Here is a 24,393-nt window from a genome sequence, read left to right as displayed (position 1 = left end):
CAAAGTTTGTTGATGCAGCATGGAAACAAGAGTTCAGGGAGTTCTGGGGAAGAAAACTTAAGCTGAAAGAGATTAAGCCATTTATTTTATTCTAAAGAAGAGACAATGATTTGAAAAGTCTGGTAGAAGGAAGGAAAGAAAGAAACAAAAAACCCTGCAAAAAAAACTCCAAACCAAAACCAACAACAACAAACCACCCCTCCACCCCCCCAACTTCTATGGCAGGCTGTTCTCTTTTTCCAGAAAGAGAATTTTGCATTTGCTGTACTCACTTTCTCCACATGGATACAAACGAGTGTACAGATACACATCCTGTCCTTTCTCCTCCTGATGCATTGAACATAGGTGCTTTCCAGTAGAGTGGGCAGCCACATATCTGTAATGAAACACCAGAACAAAACAGAATACAAAAGCAGTCACAAGAGCCTGCTTGTTTACATACCAAATTTACCACTGAGACTTTTACATAAGGGAAATAAAGCAGTAAGGGCATACAGGTTAGTCAAAAAGCTATTTACTGTATGCCAAGGCTCAGAATCCACCAATAACTTTCTACTTTGTCATATGCCTTTTTAAGTAGCTGAGAAATATATCCTGTCAGGCTAGGAAAAGGATCAGAGACTATCTCGCTCTTAAGCTCTGTTTAGCAAGATTCCCTGCAAAGTGAAGTGGAGAGACACAGGCACCTCCTTCCAGAAGAGCACTTGCAGGAGCTACCTCACTGACCTATCTTAGAAAAGGATGACCCATTCTCTATATGGGCTGACTACTTCTCATTGACAGCAAGGGAACTTCAATTCTAATTATAGACAATTAATGATTAAATGCCTGAAGGAGAAATAGTTCCCATCCGTAGTTTTCAGTGCAGTGCCTTCCACCCAGAACAGTCCATCTTACCAACATTGCTAGATCTCAGCAGGATAACAAAAAAATGAAAGCACAAATGGAAAGAGGCTGATAACAGCAAAAGGACTCCCTGAACACAACTTTTTAGCTAGCCTCTACAGAGGCTGCTAGCTTTCAGAATGGTAATCAATGAAAGCTCAAGCATTTTGTACTCTGTAATGCCTCAGAAAAGCAGGCTTGAAAATGGCTTCAAACATCCAGCTGCTGACACCTTCAAGAAACCTCCTCTTTACCACAAAGATCTTTCCAGCCACCTTCATGACTTCAGACAAGGTATCAGAACATCTGCAAAACAAAGGCCTTGGAAGGAGTGGGAGTGCAGCTGATTCAGGCCAGGCACAGGCAAGAAGGATATCACACCAAATGGAAGGAAGACCATTTTGCAGAAGTAGTTGAAGCATCATTTCTGCTTTCCCCACAAAGCCTCCTTCACCTCTTCTATTTAGCAAGACTATCCTGCAAGTCCATTCCCAACTTTTTGTCTGGGCCTGCACGTTCCTTTGGGAACCCCAATCAGTGTAAGAACTGCTTTTGGAGTTAGCCATCCCTGTGTCAGGTGACTGTACTTCTACAGGTGTTTAGCTAATCTGAGGAAACAGTGACATTTACTTCCTGCTATTTTCTTTGTGTAGCTTCTCCAGCATTTATTTCAGATCCCCCAAACTGGTACCATTATCAATAACCCCATGGTACAGAAGCAAGCCTTACAATAGCTAAATGGCATGGAACACATCCATGTAGACACAGATGCAGAGACCAGACAAAAGCAGAGGTCTCTTCTACACCACCCTCCTGCTTTTCCCAGTTTGAACATGACAGGCCACACACAGTTGCCTGTCTTGTCATAAAATCAGTTTCAAACCTTTTTTTGGTCAAGCAAAGAAGTTTTTCTGTTTATGTTTTATGTTTTCAGACATGGTTTACAAATAATGCCACTCAATTCCTCTAAAAACAAACAAACAAAAAACCAACCTAGTCTCTCCTTCCAGAAAAATCTTCCTTCTTGGAAAACAAGTGCTCCTCTTGGACAGATCATTGCTCAATCTACAGTGCCAAAGATGCATTCAGGGCAAGCTGAACATATGAGATGTGTCTGGCAACTGCTAGTTTTAGATCAGCATTACTAAAAATCATGGTTGAAGGAGAGCAAAACAGAACCACCCAACTGCATCATGCTCCCACACAAGTGCTGTGTTTTGTTCCCTGAAGCCAGGAACTCATTAGCAGACTGTTAACAACTCCAAGTCTGCTGACACCTGCATTATGGATATTGAACATACACATCTCAGTGGCTGAGGGTTGACTAAGCATTTCCCTCTTCTATGACCAAAGAGGCATAGGTTCGAAACTGCTTTCTCAAGTGACACTGCAACAGCATACACAGATCACATCCAGATTAGTGGGACAGCTAACCATAAAGAAGGTAGCTGGCACTACCTGCAGCCACAGAGGCAGACTAAGTTTCTGCTACTTTCTGAGCATAACTATGGAGGAACAGAAAACAAAAAGGAAATTTGTATTTGGTAAGAAATCTGAAAGTACCATTTTGCAAATCAAAAGCAAGAAAGAGCATACACATCAGATGTGACAAACAGCAAACTTAGCTCATTTTTTTTTTACTATTTTCTTAACCTAAACAAAAACATTCAGAGCAAAAGGATATTGGTTCTTTTTTCACTGAAAATGAGAACAGCTATGAGATACTTTATTAGTTTTAGTTTCAGTGTTTCTCTCAAAAAAATGAGAAACCTAAAGAACAGTTACCTTAGCAATTTTCCCCATTTCACAGATGTTTGCTTTCTCATCTTCAAACTCTGTAAAGGCTTCTTCAATCCTGGCAATGATTTCTTCATGATTAGTGCAGACATTCGGAAGTCCTTTAGGGAAGTAGAAACGTGGAATGTTTATCGACAAAGGGGTACTGCTGGTGGCTTTATTCACAGGCAGAAGAGTGCAAGGGCTAACTGCAGCGTTCAAAGGGACTGTGGATGAAGTTCCAGGTTTCTTCTCTTGTTTATTTTGAACCTGAAAATATAATTAACAACAAATACTTTTTAACAGCATGGCATACCAAGCAGGAGAAAATAGTTGGTGCTCCCCATGCTTAGGAAAAAATTAAAAACCACCAACAGTTAAATTATAGCACAGGGATAAAAATGCATGTCTTAAGTAGCCAATTAAAAAATTTCTGCAATATCAAACATTGCAAATTTAGGATACGTCACATCTGCTTTTATGTAGTTTCTGTGCGTTTTATGCATGTAGCTGTGGATTATGACATACTATTGAACCACAAGAGTACACACAATCTGCAATTCGGCAATACCATAGAACAAGGACAATGCTATTTCTTCTCACACTGGTCACTGTGTTGTCATTCTGCCCCATAAACAACAAAGCATCAAAATCTTCTCTTCAGTATTTCCCCTTAGAACTAGAACATCCACCCACACAAATGTCTTGCCTCATGTATGAGTGAACTTACATTCATAACATTGACATTTTCCATCCCTTGGGAACATAATTAGTTTTGCTAAAGTATTGCTTCACAGACAAATTAAGCTTTGCAAGACTGTCTTCTAAATTTCAGGAAGCCTATTATTCTATGCCCAACTTACAACAGTCCAAGACCTGATTTTGTTCAAGGTACTAAGTACTGGCAAAACAATTTTTACATTAGGAATTAGGAGCAGCCAGTACAGTTTGTCATTAGGCACCCACATGATACAGCACACAGAGTTAGTGCAAAATGCAAATGGTCTGTTCACAAATCCAGCTGAAAGAGTCCTTCTGCAGGCAAAGCACCCAAAGGCTTCACTGAATCAGCACCTATGTCATTTGCTGAAAAACAAGGAGAAAACTGGGAATTTAAACTAGGCCTTTTGCATGCCTGTTTGAAGGTAGTCTTTCCTCCCACGCCTACCACCTCTTTTTTCATTAGCTCTACCATCCTATCACTCCTCTCCTGTCTGTAATAAACATGTGGCTGATATGGTGATCCCCACTAAATCACCTTTCTACTGGATCTCTGCAATCTTCTAGTTCTACCTATACATCAATACTTTTCATAAAAGGCAGCATTTCTATTTAAGTACATAATAAGATCCTAAAATAGGTAATTTTTCAGACATAAGAGGGAATATTTTTTAAACTTTGAAAAGTAGTTACAGTATAAGCGGCAGAATTCAGATGCTGGAATGCCAAGGGATGACAAATTCCCTACTCCCCCATGAATACACACTTTCTTGGGAAAAGCCGATAGGCTTGCCTATTGCACAACAGTTTCAATGCAAGAGTTGTTATTAATATAACAACATATGTGATAAGAGGCTAATAAGGCAATAGTCAAGTAAATACAGCTGCAACTTTCAGTTTGTTTATTCTAACTATTTCAAAACAAAATGGTTTTAGGATAAAGTAGCCAAGTCTGAGTTCAGTAAATACAGAAAAATGTATATGATGAACTGACTAAACTCTTTGCCTTATCATTTTCCAGAAACTTGGAGCATTTTTCTTAACACATACTGAATACCCCAACTTAGAATGGGTTTGCTTTCAGGAAGGTGAAGAAGCGAGAATTGTAAAAGCTTCCTTAAGCCCTGTTTTTACCTGCAGTTTAGAATACTTTATAACCCATTCTTCAGAAACCTGTGAAACAAGAGATGGAAGGATTTTCCTCCTCTTCACTCCTCTGCTTCACTGCTCTTTCTTTAAATGGGGAAGACCTCTTCCTTCTCCCAAATGCTGTCCCATTTCAGGAGTAAGAACGCTTGAACACATATGACAGCCAAAGCATACTTTTGTATTGTAACTGCTCTGTACAGAACCCATCAACCTGGAGCCTGGGTTTCTTTAAGTCCTCCTCTCCTGTGTCTTACAATACAGGAAAAGCTGAAGATTACTTTCAGCCTTCAGGACTTCTGAGTCTATCAATACCAGTATTCAGAGTCTGTATGATCCTCAATATAGCTCTCACCCTTTGGAGAATAAGACTGGTTACCACAATCTATTCTTCCTCCCATCTTCCTTGACTTTTCCTACTCTCTCACATACTGCACATCTTTGTGTCTGATCCTGAGTGATGCTGGAGCTCAAAGTGGGCCAGGTCTGAGGCTCAAAGTGCTACTGGGGCTGAAGAGGGCTGTGGGACAGGGTAAGCATCAGCCCTGGTTACTCTGTCCCACAGTATGACAATGCAGGTAGGTGACCTGAAATGATGGCAAGGGTTAAGCTGGGTGGAAGCTGGTCACTCACTTCAGGAGCGGCAGCTCACTGGTTTAATAGAAGAAAACCCTTCTCCTGGCTTCCTTTTGCTCTTTACTCAGTAGATTAACAACAGCAAAACCCAGACAGGCTGGATGCACCTGGGAAGGGAGCACATGGCCCCAGAGCAGCCACTGCTGCGTGTTAGAGGTAGATGAAGATTCCCCCCCCCCATGACTGTCTGCTTCAATAAGGAATGCTAAGCAAGAGGGGTGAATAGAAGTCCCCAAGACAAGCCTTCTCAGGAAGACTCCATCTGATTGGGAAACAGTAGGTCAACGAATCGGACCTTGATGTGTAAGTCAAGCTAGTGACTTGACTTGGATGAGAACTCACACACACCACCACTTCTGCTTTTACCGTCTGCCTTGCACTGTCTGCCCTGCCTAGCCAGTGGCTTTTCCAGCCACAACACAACTTTACTCAGTAGAGTTCACTTTCTGGATTCCAACAGTGGGGAAATCCCTGCTGGTTTCTCACAACACCATATTCATACAAACAATGCAAAGTTGGAACAGACAACGAGGTGCCAACTGCAGCCACTTGACTTCTATAATAGGACTTAACATCAGTTTGTCTTGAAGACCCACTTCTCAGAACCAGGTTTGTTGCTCATTAATCTCTTCAAAGCATGCATGCACTCCGAGCTGTCAGGACTGTGAGGAACTAGAAGAAATGACTCAAATTTAATGAAAAGGTCCATAAACCAAAAGGAAGCAAACCAACATACTGTTCTCTCAAAGGACACTGACTCTTCACTTTAACAATATATCCCCTTCCCTTACAGTACAAGAGAATGATAAAATTGTTGGGTTTTTTTTTTTCTTAGAAGGCAAAGAGGCATCCCCAAAGTAGACCACCACAACAGCACTGTGCCATTTTCCTCCTCTTCTGTATACCACATACATCCCGATATAGCACAAGACTCAAGCTGATCATCCTGTAACACAACTCATCCACTTCGACCTGGCCTCCACCTTCTGAAAAGCAGAGCAACTCATTTTCTTCCAGGTACTGCCAAAGTCAGCAACGCTTGGTACCAGCTCACATAAGCCACAAGTCAGTACCCCAGTATCTACAGTAATTTCCTGATCTACGACCACAACACAAGCCAGAAGGTTAGACATCTATAGGAGAAATACAAGGAATGCTGCTAAGCTTCAAAGTAGGGAGGCAGTTCAGACATCAGTTTGCAGCTGACCTTCCCAGTAAGACTGAATCACTAACTCCTGCTCAGCCCAAGTCAAACAAGGTGGAAGCATTGCTCATGGATGGCTTCTTTTCTGAAGATTCTACTTCAGGAATAGAAATAAAACTTTTACACTTTGTCTTCTTCCTTCTTCTTCCTTCTCATGTAAGAAGTGAGCTGCCCACACCACCACCAAGAGAAAACAACAAGCAGCAACCAGCTCTTGAGGATCTTGTTCCCTAAAACAATCTTTCTAGTTAATAGTCTGGGATGGGTATAACCAGATGTCAACCACTATGGAGACAGCAGGGAGTTAATTACAACTATCTGGGGAAACAAACAAACAAACAAACAAAAACCAAACCAAAAAAAAACCACAAAAAAAGTGATATGAGGAGAAATTCTGTGGGAATTCCTTGGAAAAAAACAGTTTCTTATTGCAAAAAGTTAAACTTAAATGCTGTTTGCTTAGTGGAACACATTTTTCCAACAGGGACATGCATTTTCAGAAAGGACAACTAAGAAAGAAAACTACAAATACTATAATAAATCTTTTATCTTTATTACCAATAGCTAATAGACTTTTTTTTTTTTTTGCTAAAGGGGAAGGTGAGATTAAAGCTCATTTTCAAACACTGCTCTATAGCGTAGTGTAATTTACCTTAACTAAAATCTGTCTATCCGCTGTATCATCTTTTGCCAGTCATGCAATTTATTTATGGACAGACTAAAATAGTGGCATCTGCATTATAAATAAACCAGACAGAACTACAGCCTCATTGTAGCTACACAAACAAAGCACAGAGACTAAACCTTTGCCATCCAGGCTTGCCTCTCAGGGACTTGCCAGTCCCAGCAGAAAACTCCACAGAAGGAAGCAGTATCACGTGAAGTGCTCAAATGCTTCTGCTCCTTCCTCCTGGACCCAATCTCCAACAGGATTCTAGATAATAAATTTACCAGTTTCTTGGTTTTTTTCCAAATAGGATTCTGTAATCCTCTTTTCTAGGGTACAGTGACTCAGCCTGGTTTCTCACAGTCCACAGTGCTGACTTAACGTCTCCTTCCAGTTTTTACAGTTCCTATCTTACTGAAGTCTGATGGTAACTGGACGCAAGCCATCCTCAAAGATCACCAGTTCTCTAGAGCTGATTTGCATCTATTGCCCAAGACTTTCTCTTCTTTTCCTTCCCTGAAGCCCTTTCCCATCATTGTATCTTTCTGCTGCTTCTTTCTCACCCATCTCTAAGGACAGTAAGAACAGCAAAGGTGAATCTGCACATGGCTCCAAACAGCACAAAGAGGAGAGGCTATGAGAAAATGCATTTCTGGATAGAATCTTTTCTACTATAAATTGTAAACTCACCAGCAGAAACGAAGTCCAACTGCAGCAAAACAAAAATGAAAACAAACTCTACCTAAGCAACACAGAATCACAAAAAGATTTAGGTGGGAAGGGACACAGGACTAACTCTAAGGCTGGATCAAGTTCCTCACGGCCTTATCCAGTTGAGTTTTGAAAACACAGACCTTGCATGCCTCTAGTGACAAATGTGCCTATAGATATTACACATGCCCTTTCCGTGACTGATATACTTCACCCCACAGTCCAAATACTTCCCTGAAAACTCCATGGAGAAAACAACCACTGTGCACCCAAATTAATTCAGACAGAAGGACAACAGTGGGCATAAACCCCCACTCCTCACAGAAGCACCACTGCAACTCTCATCTGTCCTGATTGCAGATGACACTTACCTAGCGGGAAGGCTGGCATGATGAAAGGCAGCACCTCAGGTTAAGAGACCTTGACAATCTGTTCAACTACTTCCATGAGGAAAGGCACCCAGTTCTCCACCTGTGTACAGCAATCCCAAGCATTGGTTCAGGCTGGGAACCCACTGGCGGAGCAACAGCCCTGCTGAAAAGGATGTGGGGAGATAGTGTGCACCAGGCTGAACATGAGCCTGCAGCATTGGCCATTTACAAATAAGGCAAACTATGTAGTAGACTGCATTAGGAACAGGGCCAGAAGAACATGGGAAGTTATTATCTCCTCTGCAGTGAGGCTGCATCTGGATTACTGTGACCAGTTTGGGGCCTTCACTTCAAAAAGGATGGGGAGAGACTGGACAGAGATCTACAGAAGGCAAATCAGATAGCCAGGGTCAGGAGCACATGGCAGGAGAGACTGAGGGGCTGGGCCTGTTTAGCCAGGCAAAGAGGAAGCTAAGTGATGGGCTAATCACAGCCTACAGCTATTTGAAGCACAGTTACAGAGATGATAGAGCCAAACTCTGTAGTGGTACATGGTATAAAAGGGGCAACAGCCATAAACCACAGCTTGGGAAGGTTAGGCTGGAGGATGAATTTAACTGAGGGTAGTACAGCCCTGCAAGAGGTCACTGGAAGGGGGTGGAGGGAATCCCTATCCTTGGGGAGTTTTCAAGACATGGAGAAAACCAGTGCTGATGTGACCTAGTCTTCCTACAAGTGAGATGTTGGATTAGAGACCTCCCTACCTCCCTTCCTACCAACACTGCCATGGGAAGCTCTCTGATCCTTCCATAAATAGTCCTGCAAAAGATGAGCACAAGAACTGAAATTTACAGCTCTAAAGAGAGATACAGATTTTACAAAAAACCTTCTTCCTTGCCTTCCTGGCCAACATCTATGTGTTCTACAAACTACCTATCGCTCATCTCTGTGCTCCCTCTCACTGCCTTATCACCTTTCCTCCTGCTAGCCCTTTTTCTACATTTAGTGAGCCCAATTACCTCTACTCTCAGGTCATCTCACACTAACACACCCAAGCCACAAGGCAGAGCCGCAAAAGGCACAAATATTAACATCTCACTACCACCAAGTGGGAGAACTCCCATCTCTGTCCTCCACCCCCAAATATGTATCATCACTGTGTACTAAGTCCCAGCTCCAGAGTGTGCCAGACCCCTCTGTGAACCGATTTAACCCACTTGGAAGGCAGAAAATGGACTTAGCTGTGTTGCTGGATCATTTTTCTACCATGTTATGAGTTAAGCCAGCTCACAGAAAGGCCTGTGGGGCCCAGTGCAAGACAGGGGTGACACATGGTGAGGAAGCAGCAAAAGGAAACAAGTACTGGAAGAAAGAGAAGAGGAAGACAGACCATCTTTTTTTCAGCTGGAATCGCCCACTGCGTTAGTTCACTTGCCTTGGATCTGCAGCCCCAGAGCAGTTATTCTCCATGCATTTAACAGTGAAGGTCGCTGCTCCTACTTCAGACCAGGCGGAGGGCTCATGTCCCAAAGGCTTGTCAATTTTTCCAGTTGGTCTGTTAGATCTTATCTCTCCCTGCAAACCATACCCTGATTATGTCCTTAGGTGATCAGACTAACTCTGGAGAGTGAATTTAGCTGTGCTGCATGGCTCTTGTTAGTCTCTTCTAAATTGCTCATGGTCCCTGCCCAAGCTATTACTACACATTATTACTTCATGCAATTCTCCTCTAGGGAGTGAAAAAACATGTTCCAGAGATTAACCTCATATACGTACTTTAACCTGTCACCAGAAATCATGAAAACAAAATGCACCGCAATATACTCTAGCGCAATTTTAATAGCTGTTTCTTAGGGAACAGCTGCACTGCTCATGATTTCAACTTTTTAACTTCCTCACTGGGTCACCAATTATTTAAATATAGATGAAGCTCAAGATGGGCTGATTTCAGCATATTGTGACCCCCTGTAAATCTGGGGTGGCTACATGCCCATTTGGTGTCCTAGCATAAAGTACTCCAATCTTTTGCCAGTTGTCCCCAAAAGTGAGTACAGCGGCTGGGATTTACCAAGAAATATAGCTCTGGTACAATTTCCATTTCTTTGGCTACATCTCCATGATCTTAAGGGTCTTTTCCAACCTAAATGATTCTATGATCTTCTTCAGCCAGAGCCCAGAGATAGTAGGAAACAGCACAAGCACCTCATGATGGTAAAATCACAAATGCCAAAGCCAGGTAGGCTGGTCTGCGCACAAATTTGTACAGTAGAGAGCACAACCCACTAAATACAGCAGAATGTTGTGGTTGTTCCACATGCAAGAAGAGACATTCAGAGCAATCACATAGAGTTTTTCTTACAAAAAAACACAGAAAAGGTTTAATAGTCTTACACTACCTCTCCCTATTATTAAATCACTGCCCTTGCTGTTAATTTTTTCCCCTTGTTTACAAAGACATTTTAACTCTGCAATCTAAGCCTGGAAGGTTTATTTTTAAACCTGCTGGTATCTAGCTGCAAATAACTTTCTGCAAATAGACATGCCTAGAGGGGACACAGTTTGATTCTCTGACCCAATAAAAAATACAAAGCAACAGAAAAAGAAAAAGAAACGCCAAGCATTCAAACCTGGGCCTGTTGGAATGACTTCAGCCTCCTCTTGAATCGAGATGGAAGAACAAAGTCACAGCCCTTCGCAAGGAAGGCTAGCTCCCCTCCTAAGTCTGGATCCCTCCGCAGAGAACTCTCCTTGATCATCATCCTGGTCAGCTCCTAAGCAGATGTTGCCCTTTCCAGAAGGGGCACAGGGACTCTGTAGGAGACCACGTCAAGACCAGCACGTTGCTTTCTTGGTTTTGATTTTTACAGGCAAAAAATGGCAAATGACTTCAACATACTATGTCTTCTCTCTCTTCACAAGGACAACATCTAGAGATTTTATCTCACTCCTGAAGCCAAACTTCACTTTTTTAACTGATATTCAAAGTATCTTTCAGTACCACCAGGATCTTCTGCCTTCTTGTAATACTTTAATTGAGAAACATGATCTACAACAGAATCTATTTCCCTGCTGGCTACATGACAGACAATCTGTCCTTGGCTTGTAATAGGCCAGGGGTAATATGGGAAAGGAAGCACCCACCACCGCTACCAAGAGTGCTAAAATTAGATGCACTGCAGAAGTGGCTAAATATACCATCTTCCCCAATAGTTCTTACTTTATGTATTTCAGTGCTGAAACGTGAGGTGCAAACTTGCATCAGACTCCGCTAGAGTTAAACCACATGCTCTCAGCCAAGGCCTGTGCACGTATGATGCTAGTGGTTTGAGGTCCCTGCTTCTGAGGTGATGAAGCAAAAGATCAATATTAGTTCCCATTCTAGGCCAAAGGCTGTAATTTTCAAAAACATCAATTTTTCCTTCTTGCTTGGAAAAATCAAATCATCTACTTTCTTTAATGCCAAGCAAGCACATAAGGATGATCTTGGATAATAAGCTCAGGCATTCTAAAGCAGTTCTTAAGAAAATAGTTTCAATAAAGACATCAAAATGCATCATTCTTTTTATTCACTTTTTCCAAAACTCTCACAAGGCAAAGGCAAAGCAATTCTCAGTGGACAAGTCTACTCTTTCGCTGCACAACCTTGACCAAGTAGACTTCAAACTCTTGCCCAGACTTTGTCTAGCCTTGTTAAAAGTATGTTCTCCCTCTTCTATCATGACAATGGTGCTGAACAAAGGCCTAAACCCAGTTCTTATTCCACAAAATTAACAAAAACCTAGTCCCATGGCCTGCTTTCCCTACTTGACTTTGAAAGTCCAAGCTACTTTGCCAGTTTACTTTCAAAGCTTCGTAACACAGAACAACATCCCATTTCTAGCTAGTAGGGCTTGCTTTTATCAAGATACTGCATTTGAAATGAAAAGATCTTACTGAGCATCACAAACAGAAAGCTTTTATTGGACATGTGCCTCTGCTGTCCTTTTCCTGGTTTCCTGTAGAAGGCCCAAAGTTAATTCAAATGCAGCATCACTTAATTGACTGGACTACAGATAGACACAGAAACAGCCTATCCAAAAGGATGCTCTTATCACACAGATTTGCTCTTCTGCAGTTAAATAGGCTATTTACTAAAGGAGAGAGACTCCCAGCTGACATGCACAAAAGGAATTTTTTTAATGTCTTCATAAATCTGTATCAAAACCCCCACGTTTATTTTCTCTCCTGTTGCTTCTCAATCATCAGCCCCACAACCTGGGCTATGGAATTGTGAGAGACTGAAAGAGTTAATGTCTCAAACATTGTGGTGGGGCAAGTTCTGCTTAAAGACAAACCCTGCACAGCAAGGAACCAAGGTGAAAAGCCCATCAGCTCAGACATCAGCAACAGGAGGGGGAGGGCGTGCTGGAGGGTGCGCAGCTCCCTGTTCTGAGAAGCTGTTCTGATACAAAGATCAAACAATGGCAGTGTCTGCAGGGAAGGAGAAGTTACTTCACAAATGACCCCCAAGCCCAAAGGCTCACAATCTGCTCATTAACCTGAGAGTTTGGGTGCCCGCCTGAAGGAGGGGCAAGGATGATAAAAGGACACCAACTGAAGCCCCGGGTGTGCGAGCCCACTGGGACTGGACCCCTCAGCTGACTGGACACCTCGGCTGACTGAACCAATGCTGGACCCAGGACCGGTGAAATCTTTCTCTGTCTTCTCCTCTCTTTCCTTTTCCTTTTCCACAATCCCTACACCTCATCCGTTTCAAGATATAAACTGTTGACCAAGTCTGAGACTAAGAGTGGATCCAGCCGCCCCTAGACCCTTCTCTGAGGACGAGTCTGGAAAGCAAGGGGGTCTGCTCTGAACCTCATGACTCAACGGGAGGGATCTCCTTATTCCCTGAATTAATGTATACGGTTACACAGTTTACAGAAGTAGTCTTATGCCAATTCCTGTTGTGAGAAACCCTGCCACCTACTACCACACCTCCCCAGTTCAGTTTGCTTCTGTCATGAATAAAATCTTTAACTGATCGTTTGGTGTCGTTTCACCTTAATTTAGCCTGAGGGAATTTCGAATTAAACACGACTCCCTGGTCTGTCCAGTCTGGGTCGTGACAGGAATCCAGTTCTTTATGAAAAAGATTTGAACAAGAATGTATCATAGTTTGGTCCCTTTAGGTCACTGTAGCTATGTCTGAACTGTGCAACCTGGGAACTGAAAAAGCTCTGAAGTCCAGATGTATATTCACAGCTATGAGTTCGAAGAATCACAAGGTTATTACAATGTCATCAGCCCACTTTGCCACGTGCCCTGCAAATGAATATGAAGGATGAGGATGGGAATGAGAAAAGGAGCCCCCAGAAAAGGCAGGCAGGAATGAGGATGGGAATGAGAAAAGGAGCCCCCAGAAAAGGCACTTGGAATTGCCACCAAGTGAAGGATACACAGATCCATATGCAACAGTTTTGGAATAAGTTTTGTTTTTCTTACTCTGACAATTTTTTCTAAACATTAAGGCAATGCCTAAAGAGCCCACAAGGCTCCACTGTACCAAGAGTCCTGCACATCTCATATAGCAGCATGTCAGAAGGCAATTTATTTTAAATTGTCTGTGGCAAGTGTACTTACTTCATCTCAGTTGAACTCTCACCCTCCTTACACATTGCCACTCCTTTTACAGACTGCAGAGGAAATGTAGTCCAAAGAATCTCTCATATCTACAGCTGCATCCAGACCAGCTACAGTGGGCTTTAAAAGATGTATGCATGAAAGAGACATATTAATCTAGCAACCACTAGCTGATACTTTAAAAAAAACAAAAACCAGCCACATAGTTTTCATTCACAAATTAACCAGTCACAAAAGATCCCAGAAGTTTGGGTTTTTTCCCCCTGGTAATCTGGAAAAACACAAGTAATCTGGAGGCAAGGCTTGCTGTGTCTGAATTCCAATTTTTTGCACTATAGCAAGTTCCTAGCATGGTACTTCGTAGCCTCAAAACACATGAAGTGGGTATAAATAAAAACATAACTATACAGTACTATGAAAAATTGACAGTAAGAGAATCTTGTACCAACAGCTTCAAAATCAACTGGACAAAATCCACAGCAGAAAATCTGGTATCAACACCCTACAGATCAACTCAACAAACTGCAGTCAAATTTAGAAATCCCTCTTTGCTACAAGTGACCCAGTTTTAAGCATGAAGGTGAGAGATGTCAAATCTAAAGAGGTGTCTGACTACCTTTGTTAGCCATCAGAACATAGAATCTCACCTGTGCCTAAAGCTGGACGCTTAGTCCTAAAATATTAAGATGATTTAACCATCCCAGGACTTAGCTGTACCCCAAAGCCTGGCTGCAACAATTCAATGCACCCTGCATAGCTGAGAAGGGCACCAGCTTCAACTGTTTTCAAAACAAATTAAACTTCTCCAGCAACAGCATGACTTTTTCTTGGTTTTAGAGTCAATGAGGATGAAAAACTCAATGTGTATCCCTAGGCTTTGTTTCACCTACCTTTAGATGTTTACTTCAAGATAAATCAACTTCACACAGAGACTGTTATCTGCCCTGATTACAAAAGGTGCCTGCATACCATGAACATGTCCTTAACTGTTTGGTATTGGTTCTTTTAATTCTTTATTTTAATGTAATTTTTTTTCCTCTGTCATCTTTGATTCTGAGATATTTTAAGATTCACTTACTATTTTCATTTATTTCAATAAGTATTGCCAAACCAAAAAAAAAAAAAAAAAGCCCTTTTTTACAATTTGGGTTTAGAAGTTATGAATAATTGATGTTTGAAAAGAGTGCAGATTGTGTGTATAGCTTAATTGACAGATATTATCAATATCTGATCAAACCAATTTGTAATATATGTAAGATGAAAGCTGATTTTCCAGAAAAAGTTTTACATTATATTTTGAATGCATTTTGAGAAAATGTGATTATTTCATGACAAAGTTAAAGTCATTATGATGTTACAAAAGCCACTTTTTACAGTTAATTGCCCCACGCAAGACCTTCATAAGAGTATCATTAAATCTGCAAAATGAAGAAGTATACAGAATTATGAAGTAGCATTCTGAAGGGGCAGAATTATGAAGTTGCCAGGTCAACCTTAACTTTATATGACTATAAAAGTCTTAATTCTACTTAGAGCCATCTTCGGGCCACCTGGTTAAGCATGCAACATAGGCATTTTGATACAAAAAAGCAAGACGTATGGCCTCAGGACAATGTTTTAGAGCACAGTGAGTCAGGAACACTTCTGAGAGTCCCAGCAATACCCACCCTATCAGTCATCCAGGCAAGGCAGCATTCGATAGATGTACCTGGAGCCAGCCCAGAAGAAACATGTGGCAGCAGGGAATGGCCTCTGGATACTTGACTCAGGCCTCTACCATCTGAGATAATGTGGTTAGACAAGGTGGTCTCAAACCATTTATCAGCCCTGCAAACTGTAAACCCTCTGCTCTGAGATCCACAGTCCCTGTCCAGAAACGGTTGTATCGCCCATTTGACCTCAGTGTGAGCAATTCCACTTACTAACCTGGCAGAAAACAAACCTAACTAAAATTTCTATCTTGTATACAAGCATCATAATCAGTATAAAGAAAGATTCAGAACCATGCAATAGGAAGTAGAGGCATGGGGGAGAGAGAAATGGGAAGCAGGACTGCTCTTTCTGGCTCACTACACCATGAGTAATCCTTTTGAGAAGAGATACCCAACAGAGGAAGGACAATAAAAAAAGAGGCCTCTTTTTGTATCAAAGCCCGGTCCTGGTCTCTGCTCTCAAAATTTTTCACAAACTTTATCCAACAGCTCAAAATAAAACGCATGAGTAGGACTTGGAACGGAGCCCTGCACTACTCAGACTTGATTCTGAAAACAGAAGGACTAAGTTTCTTCCAGACTTTTCTAGGGTACTTTCACTAGAGTACCAAGTATTCTGCAAACATTAACTGAATATAAACACTCTGTCAAATTAGCCATCCTGTACAGGTGGTAGACCAAGGGCACAAAGATGTTAAGGTCAAATACATCCACCACTGACTTTTCCACGGACTTTGCATTAGATGACATTTTACTCAAAAGGTAGCACCTTTTACCTTCCAAAAAAAACCCTGACACTCATCACTTCTGCAGATCAGGGCAGAGAATCCCAACAGCCCCATCTCCACCTTCTTCACTATTCACCGGTTCTAGTTTCTCCCATTTCCCTCACACCTACTAGTCCACCCAGGACTCCTTATTGCTCTCCTATCCAGAGGCAAAAATACAGATAAATAGTTGGGGTTTTTTTGCTAGCCTCTAACAGACAACTGAACTGTTTTCACTGAACTGTATTTCAAAAACAACATATTAAAAAAATCAGCTTAGAAGACAGACATACAGAACAGGAAATTTTAAAACAAACAGTTGGAGGTTTAGAGATAAGCAATGGAAAACAGGATCTCAAAACGGGAAATGTTGGACAGTCTAAAAGTATGCAATGCTTCCTGGCCTGCCTGAAAGAAGCATGATGCGCTCATTATGTGCTCCGTAAAATTGATGGACTTCCTTAGCATTCTTTTCCTAGTTTCTAAGTATTTCGGTTTTGAAAATGAAGAGGCAAGTAATTCTAGTGTTCTCTGTGGATAATCATAGTTGGTTTTATGATAAAGGGAAAGTCTGTTGCCGATACAAGTTAGCACAGATTTCAACACAGACAGGCCAACGGAGACAGCAAACAGTCCAGTCTGAAGTGGCTCTCCCTTTCCTTTTTCATTGCTTAGGATTTGAGGGATAATAAAACTGTCACAACCTTCATAAATGAAAGCTACACTGTGTTTCCACCATATTACATCTCTGGGGTTTTTGTGCGTGTGCGCAACTATTTGATAACAGTTTTGTGAGCCCTAAGAAAATATAACAAATACTTTACATACTCATTCAGGCACACATGTGCAATACTGAATCAGAATCTACACGGAGCTCCAGCCAGATCCAGAGTTATCCAAGAACATGGACATAGTCCCTAGATGCTATACCTAGAGAAGGCCTTGTGGCCACATCTATACTATAAATGACAGCAAACCTCAGAGTAAGTGTAGAGCCAGCAGTTCAGACGACTTTTGCCCACTCTGCTAAGGGCTAACTCCCTCTGAAGGGTACCAGCTGCATCCACGCTGCACAGTGCTCAGCCCAGGCCCCCTCCAGCTCCTCTGGGTCCTCAAGCCAGTTATTCTCTCTTGTGATCTTGGGTTCTAGGCACCTATGCAAAGCAAGGGTTGTGGTGCTACATGGAAGAGAAGAGCTCTTGCAGTATGGGTACGTTAGATGTCCACAGAAGGCAGGCTGGGAACAAACTAACACACAGGCTAGGTGGGTGATTAGGGAAACAGAAGCTGATAAGGGACCAGACTGATAAGCTACTTAACAGTGTAAATGCATCCAATTTTCAAGTATTATAGAAAAACTGCCACAAAGTCAGTGTCACACTTTATCAAACACATTTTTCTTTGAAGTTCACAAGTTAGAAAATTTTGTGAAGTAATATACAATGCAAGAATAGCTATTATAAGAGATCACTTCAGAGTTTTTGGAGCTGCTTAATTCTACACTCCTTGAGGAAAGACTCTTTTTCCTTGCTGGAGATATCAGACAAGGTCATGCTCACCATTTTCTGTAAACAAAGGTGCCCAGAGAAACATCAGAAACACTTGGGGAGCCTAGTCTAAAAAGATCTCAGCACTGTCATTTAGGGTCAGACACACCCCACCTAACCCCTTTCAGAATTGCACCAAATACCTGTACTTTCAGGAAAGTGGAGTTTTGAAGACAGGCACATCATGCTCCAACTGGAAGAAGCTGTTAAAGTTCACTTATAACCTGAGCACTTTTAAAGTGCCTATGTGGAAGGCAGATTTTGGAAACTGAAGCCCTCTCTATACTTTCTGTGCACTCAGAAGTCTGGCACCAAGTTGTTTTGAAAATTTGGTGCTTGTTATCAGATGAAAAGCACTGAAGGCTGGACAGACAGCCTTGGCTTCCCTCTAAAGCAGACTCTTATAAAGACCCTTTTTCCTGGGAAAACCCACTCCTCATTTGAGAGATACAAGCAATGCAGACTCTACAATGACTCTATGCACTGGGGACAGGGAAAAGAAAATTAAATCTTCCTAGATTCTGACCTTTGTGCCATGGAGAATCTCTCTCTTTAGGAACTAGTGATGAGGACAACAAAGGCTGTTGGAGTCTGCTCAGAGATGGGAAATGGAGAGCTGGGACATTCAGTTCTCACTGAACTGGTGAGAGGCAGTCCAATACCTGCCCCCAGGAATAAAGTAGTTAGCTGGAAAATTGTTTCTACCCTCTGTTATATAGGGCCCATTTAAACCACAAGCAAACAGCCTACAGGAGCACCAGCAGGAAAGGAACAAGCTCAAAGGTGAAACTGCATGTCAGGGCATATTTTCTTTGCTTAGGGGTTTTAGTTTCCTTTTTTTATTTGTATTTAAATAAATGCTATATTTCTGCCAGGTTGAGCATGTTATTCCACACTGCAGCATCCAAAGCACAATGAATCACTTAGCAGATGTAATCCCCCCCCCCCCCCCTTCCCTATGTTTGTTTTACTCATTATCCCATCAAAGGTTTGGTTCTCTTACTTTAATCACTTCTGGGGCCTGCTGAATTGAAGCTGGAACAGAGTCTCTGGAGGCAGCCCCAGCATAGCTTTTTTGCCCTGCAAGGAGGGACTGTGAAGGAGTTGTTAAAGTTTCCTGAAGAATCTGCATCACTTCCCTCTCCTTGGACAAGCTTCCCTTGCCTGTCTGGAATTCCACCAGTTCCTGGGCAAAGTCCTCAATGCTTTCCAGGATACGCAGCAAAAGGGCTTTGTCGTCCTCTTCCATTTTATGACCGTTGGTTTCCATGATTTTTGACAAAGGGGAAGTGGGGTCAATGGGTTTACTTTTGTGTTCAAGAGCCAGAGGTAGTACCTGCCTACCCTGCCAGCCAAACACTTGCAAACAGGCAGGTTCACTCTCCTTTAGAGAGGGTTCCCTCAAAGTACTCTCCATTTTCTGTGAGAAGCACTCCAAGTCCAGCAGCAGTTTGTCTATCTCTTCCTTGTCTACCTTACTGCACATCTGTTCTCCTTTGGAGACATCAGCTTGGGATCCACGCAATACAGATTCTGAAACCGGTTTTAAAGGAGTAATTTTCTCAGAAGCATGGAAGAGCTCAACATCTCCCACTCTGGCACGTTCTGCTTTAGCAGTGGCAGTTAGATCTGAACAACCAGCTAGCTGGTAGCTGCGCTCTAAACTCTCCCAGCCCCCTTTCTGCTCTGCCTTCTTTATTTTCCCTAATATTCTTTCCCCATCAGACTCCTCCTCAATGTACAGAGCCTCAGTGGAAGATGTGCAGTCAGAAGGGCTTGTGGCTGGTAACTGAGGTAGAGCACAAGCATCTTTCACAGCTCTCACACTGTTCTCCTGTGGGATGCTGCAAAGGGAGTTTGAGGTAAAGTTCACAGTACTTGTTTGGATGGACTGAGAGGTGCTTGTCACCTCACACTGATCACCTGGTAGTCTGAGAGGAACTGTACTTGAGGATGGCAACTGAATAATATCTTCATACCTAGGTGGCTGCTCATCTCCAAATACTGGGGGAAAGGGAGTTTGCTGCAAGCCATGAAAACAGTTAACTAGTTCTGTCAAGTCACTAGCTTCCTTGTGTCCTGGTGGCTTGAGCTCAAAGGGTAGCTTTTTCAGGTATGAAGAAAATCTTGTCATCAGATTCATATATATCATTTCTGGATTAGCCAGGGGATCATTGGCATTCCCTCCACTAACACTGTCTGCAGACTTCTTTTTGATGCAATGTTTTATTATGTCTGTGCACTTTTTCAGATCCTCTGAACACTTGAGCAAAATGTCTAAGCACACCTTAATATCTCCACCAGAAGAACCATCTAGCTTGTGTTTTTCCAAAATCTGGGTAATGAAGTTTTCTTCAGAGAAGGACTGAGGGGAGAAGGAAACCATGGGATTCATGGTGACTTCTGGAGCATCACTGCTCTCCTGCCATTTCTCCACAGGTGAGGGACTCTGCAAAAAGCCACATGGAGGGCAGTTCTCATCATTGTTTAAGTGCCCATAAATGAAGTCAAAATCAAATGATCGTCTGCTGAATGATTCTGACCGAACTTTCCTTCCCTTTCTGTAGGCCACATGACTGGAAGAGTTTTTGAGCTTTTCAAAGGAGAATTCCTTTATTTTACCACTGGCAAGGTTTATTGCCTCACCAGTAATGTCTTTTAAACTGCTGGAAGCTTGCACTGAAGAGCCCTTTTTGATTCTTGAATTATTTGGGAGGATTTGCTGATAGTCCTCATTTCCAGGCAAGGTAAGTCCATTTTCAGGAACAGGAATTTTATGGTCTAGGTTGGCATCTTGGACACCAAGCTCTGCGCAGACACTGTGGTGGGCAACTATGCATGTAACACCTTGCTTAAACACTTGGCAAGTCCCTGTGCAGTAATGCACGGTGTGCTGAAAGCGCTGGTCTATCACCACACTGCTGTAGCAGTTCACAGAAGTGACCATAAGCCTGTACGTTGCTGCCATAGCACAGATCACGCTTGGAAGTGAGGCTTCAAAATTCACCATGAACTTAACAGAAAAAAACTTAACCCGCTTTTCACAGCTACACCAGATTTAATAAAAAAAACATTCAAATGTCAGTTGAAAGCATTCAAACTACATGAGAAACTACTGCCTTGGAAAGCCCTAGTGAAGTCTGGAGTGGTATCAGCAGTACAGTTACAACAATCAGTGCAACATACATATGGTTTGACTTAAGGCAACTTGATTCTTGTACTCCATGCAGAAAGCTTTGCTGATCAGAGATGCAGAACAAGCTGCTCCATTTCTAATGGTCCAGGTAGGTTCTCCAGCAGGTGTCATAAAATTCAGCCAGCTCTCAAGCAAAAGGGACAAGACAATGATTTTTGTTCAATGCTTCTTCTCTCTTTTTGGGTGGGTCGGTAAAAGATAGATAATCAAGTAGCATGTACAGACAAAAAATCCACAGTATGCTTGTGCGATTCCCCTCTCACACTGATAAGGTAGGTCCCTGCAACAGAAAAAGGTGACAGTCATTGTAATTTCCATTTAATAGGCAGCCTTGTCTACTATCAAACATATGGCACCAGACCGTAACAACCAACACTCACGCTTGTACAGAGTAAGAGTAGGCTGATATTTTTCCTTCACTCAGATCTACCATATAAGAACACTGCTGAGGAGCTAGCCTATATTTATACACAGGCTGTCTGTGTGTTGCCATTTTAACAGCTCTATTTTAACTACTCAATTTTTTTTTTTTTTTCAGACTTGCATTCCCCCCCCCAAACTGAAGAAAACATTACCTTTAATTCTAATGGAGCAAAGCAATTTGATCATGTTGTGGATTTCTGACTTTCATTTTCCAAGACTCTAAAGATAAGGCAAAGAGCAGTAGAGAAAACCACTTTCAGGATTTCCAGGCTCTCTGGATTATAAAAAGCTGCAAACAGCCTGGAGCAAAGTAGATGAATGCCTGTAAGAATGCATGGCCTTTAGTAAAGGCCACATTGGCTTCCATTAGCCTTTCACCAAGGTCTCTGGGACCATGGCAAAATATTTTAAGGAGGAATAACTGTTTTTCTTTCTCTTACAACCCATAAATAGCAGCATATTTTATTAAATAAGTCTACTGGTGTAGACACTGAGAGCAGAAAGTAACATTTCTATAAACGTTAAGCCTGTGAAAACTAGGAATTGAGTGTTTTACACTTAGCATAGCAATTTCCAGCTGTACTTTCTATCATCATGGTCAGAATTGCACCAGAAAAAAACAAAAGCTTCTTAACTTTGTCATGAAAAGATACAAAATCCCAGATTAAGGGGTCTTCAAAATTTAGACATCGCTTCATCTTTCCTTAACAATTCAATAATCAAATTAAAACACCCCAGTGAAATTCTGAGCACCCTCTATTCCTGTACAAACAGAAATCAATTTCACAAACCATGATTATATCACAGCTAGGTCACACTACAGCATGGCTTTATTTTGTTGTTTTCAAAGATAACTATCCAGCACTATGTGAAAGGCCAGACCTGCATCTGATGAAAGGACTGCCCTCCATGCATGTTACATGCCACCTATCTTAGCTCATAAGCCTGTACAAATGGATCACACAGAGGGGAAGTACCTCAGAGTTTGGTGCTGTTGTCATTGAGGACTGAGGATAGCACAAGGCTGCTGAACATTCACATTTTACGTATTTTAAAGCCGTAATTTGAAATTGAGAAGCACTGGTTTAAGAGTATTTGATGGAGTTTGTAGTGTGCCATGTCAGCTCATTGCAATTAGGTAGAATTGCACACTGTAAAGAAACCTTCCCGATTTGTTCTTTGGATTATATAAAGCATTGAAATGATTGCATTCAGGATGAAGAACTAACTGCTCCAACTACCATGCTGGTATCTGTAACAGGCTGCCACCTGCCTATCAAACACTGCAGGCCAAGCTACATGTTGTACCAGGGCCAGCTCCTCAGTACAGTTCTGTGCCTGTCCTGTACTGCTCCCCTCAACACCCACTGGCACTGCCCCAAAGCCCCATAGGCATGGGAGGGCCTTCCAGAGGGATGATCAGAGGTATGAGGTGTGCCCCAGCCACAGCAGTGAGTCAGGGTGCTAGCGGATAAAGGGTGTAAACAGAATCGTTTTTAAAGCCCGGGGTGCTTATACCATCAGGCATAAACCTAGGTAATAAGACTCCACACCCTCCAGTCACTGACTCTCAGGCTTCACTACCAGGTGTGCTAAATGCTCTACTGAATCAGAGCCACAGTTAAAAAAAAAAAAAAAATGTACTACTGGCTCCCCAGTGTCTTCATCTTCTAGGACTTAATGGGCTTTGTTCAGACAAGAAAACCCATGCTTCTATGCCTCCAAAAAGTCTAATGATCCATAGACTCCCTAAGACTGCCTTCTAACACATCCAGGGTAAGAGGTCTGCTGCTTTTCCTTTTCTGAGGCTCCATCAACTACAAACAAGCTTTCTGGTGTTTCCTGAAATAAAAGTTATATAATATTTAGAGAAAGTAGAGGTCTTCAGGACATCAGATTTGATGAAGAATTAATACTGCTTCCAAAAAAACATGGGACTTTCTTTCTCAGAGCTCCTTCCTCCTTCTGTGTCATACACAGCAAGGAGAGACTGGTCATCTTTTTACCAGCAAAGAATAGTCTGGGTTTATACCTAATTTGGGAAATAATTACATCTTGATTAAGTTATTTCTTAATTAGAGAAATAATGTATTAGACTCACTGTCTCCTTCTCATATATCACTCCAAGGGTAATTTCCTCCCCACACATGTACTCCTTCCACTGGGACTAAGTCTGTTTCTCCAATCCTTTAAGCCACCTTCAAACAATGAAGCTTTTTGCCAATAACAACACTCTTCCCACCACCACCACTTCATACTTCCCAAATAATTTTAGGTGCTTATGCCCTAAATGATTGCTCAGCCATGTTACAAAGAGCTGGCCCTTTCTGCTTTAGTATAAGGCAGGCCCTCCAGCCATGTTTGCTGCATTCTCTAATCCTTCCAATTGGTCTGTATTTCTCTGGCACTATCACATATCAACATAGTACAGCCACAAACTTGTCAAGGCTAACACAAGACTGCTAACTCCTGCCTCTGTCATCAGCACCTTTTTCTGCTGTGTCAGGGAAGGAAGTAATCAAAGAATCAATATAAAAAAACTGACATCCTCTTTTCAACCAGATTAACTAATGTCTTCTCAATGATTATTTACTACTTGCTTTATTATCACTGTCTGCAAAAACATGCTAAGGTTATTCAAGGTGCTGGAGTACTTGACTCTAGCTATGGAAGACCCCCCCCCCCAAAAAAAAAAAAAAAAGAAAATTGTATAGGCAGCACAAATGCTTATAGATGCAGAATAGAAACTATTTTTCTCATTTTTCCACTGACTTGACCAAGGTAGCACACACTCAGCTTGCAGCTTTATTTTACAGTGATACATCAAACATGATCCAGCATGTAAATCTAGTCAAGACAAAACCTAGAAGTATTCCTGTTATCAGATCTAGGAACATGGTCTCAAGCTTAGCCTGAACGGGCTTTTGTTGTGACTTTCGATTGGTGACTAAAACCTACTATTTATCAATAGTAATAATGGAAAGACTGAACGCGTTACGAAACATTCATA

General features: G+C 41.9%; 1 protein-coding gene across 16 annotated transcripts in view; it reads right to left on the bottom strand.

Annotated features, from left to right (window-relative positions):
• Positions 1 to 24,393, bottom strand: part of PPP2R3A (protein phosphatase 2 regulatory subunit B''alpha) — a 62,670-nt gene that overhangs the window by 28,620 nt on the left and 9,657 nt on the right. For 12 of the 16 annotated variants that reach the window (XR_008237486.1, XM_052803461.1, XM_052803464.1 and 9 more), the window contains 4 exons: positions 21,536 to 21,602; positions 18,768 to 21,240; positions 2,671 to 2,931; positions 273 to 376 (listed from right to left, as the gene is read on the bottom strand). Coding sequence is in view for 15 of the 16 variants with exons in the window: in XM_052803461.1 (XP_052659421.1) it covers positions 273 to 376; positions 2,671 to 2,931; positions 18,768 to 20,774 (2,372 nt within the window). In the remaining variant the exon portion in view is untranslated. Of the gene's footprint in view, positions 1 to 272; positions 377 to 2,670; positions 2,932 to 10,743; positions 10,928 to 18,767; positions 21,241 to 21,535; positions 21,603 to 24,393 lie in introns of those variants that run through there. The other 4 variants (XM_052803469.1, XM_052803470.1, XM_052803458.1 and 1 more) reach the window with 2 other exon arrangements.

This window comes from Harpia harpyja, chromosome 12 (assembly GCF_026419915.1).
Source record: "Harpia harpyja isolate bHarHar1 chromosome 12, bHarHar1 primary haplotype, whole genome shotgun sequence".
NCBI classification, from domain to species: domain Eukaryota; kingdom Metazoa; phylum Chordata; class Aves; order Accipitriformes; family Accipitridae; genus Harpia; species Harpia harpyja.
Note: the sequence above shows the minus strand (reverse complement) of the source record. Positions and strands in the feature narration are given on the sequence as shown.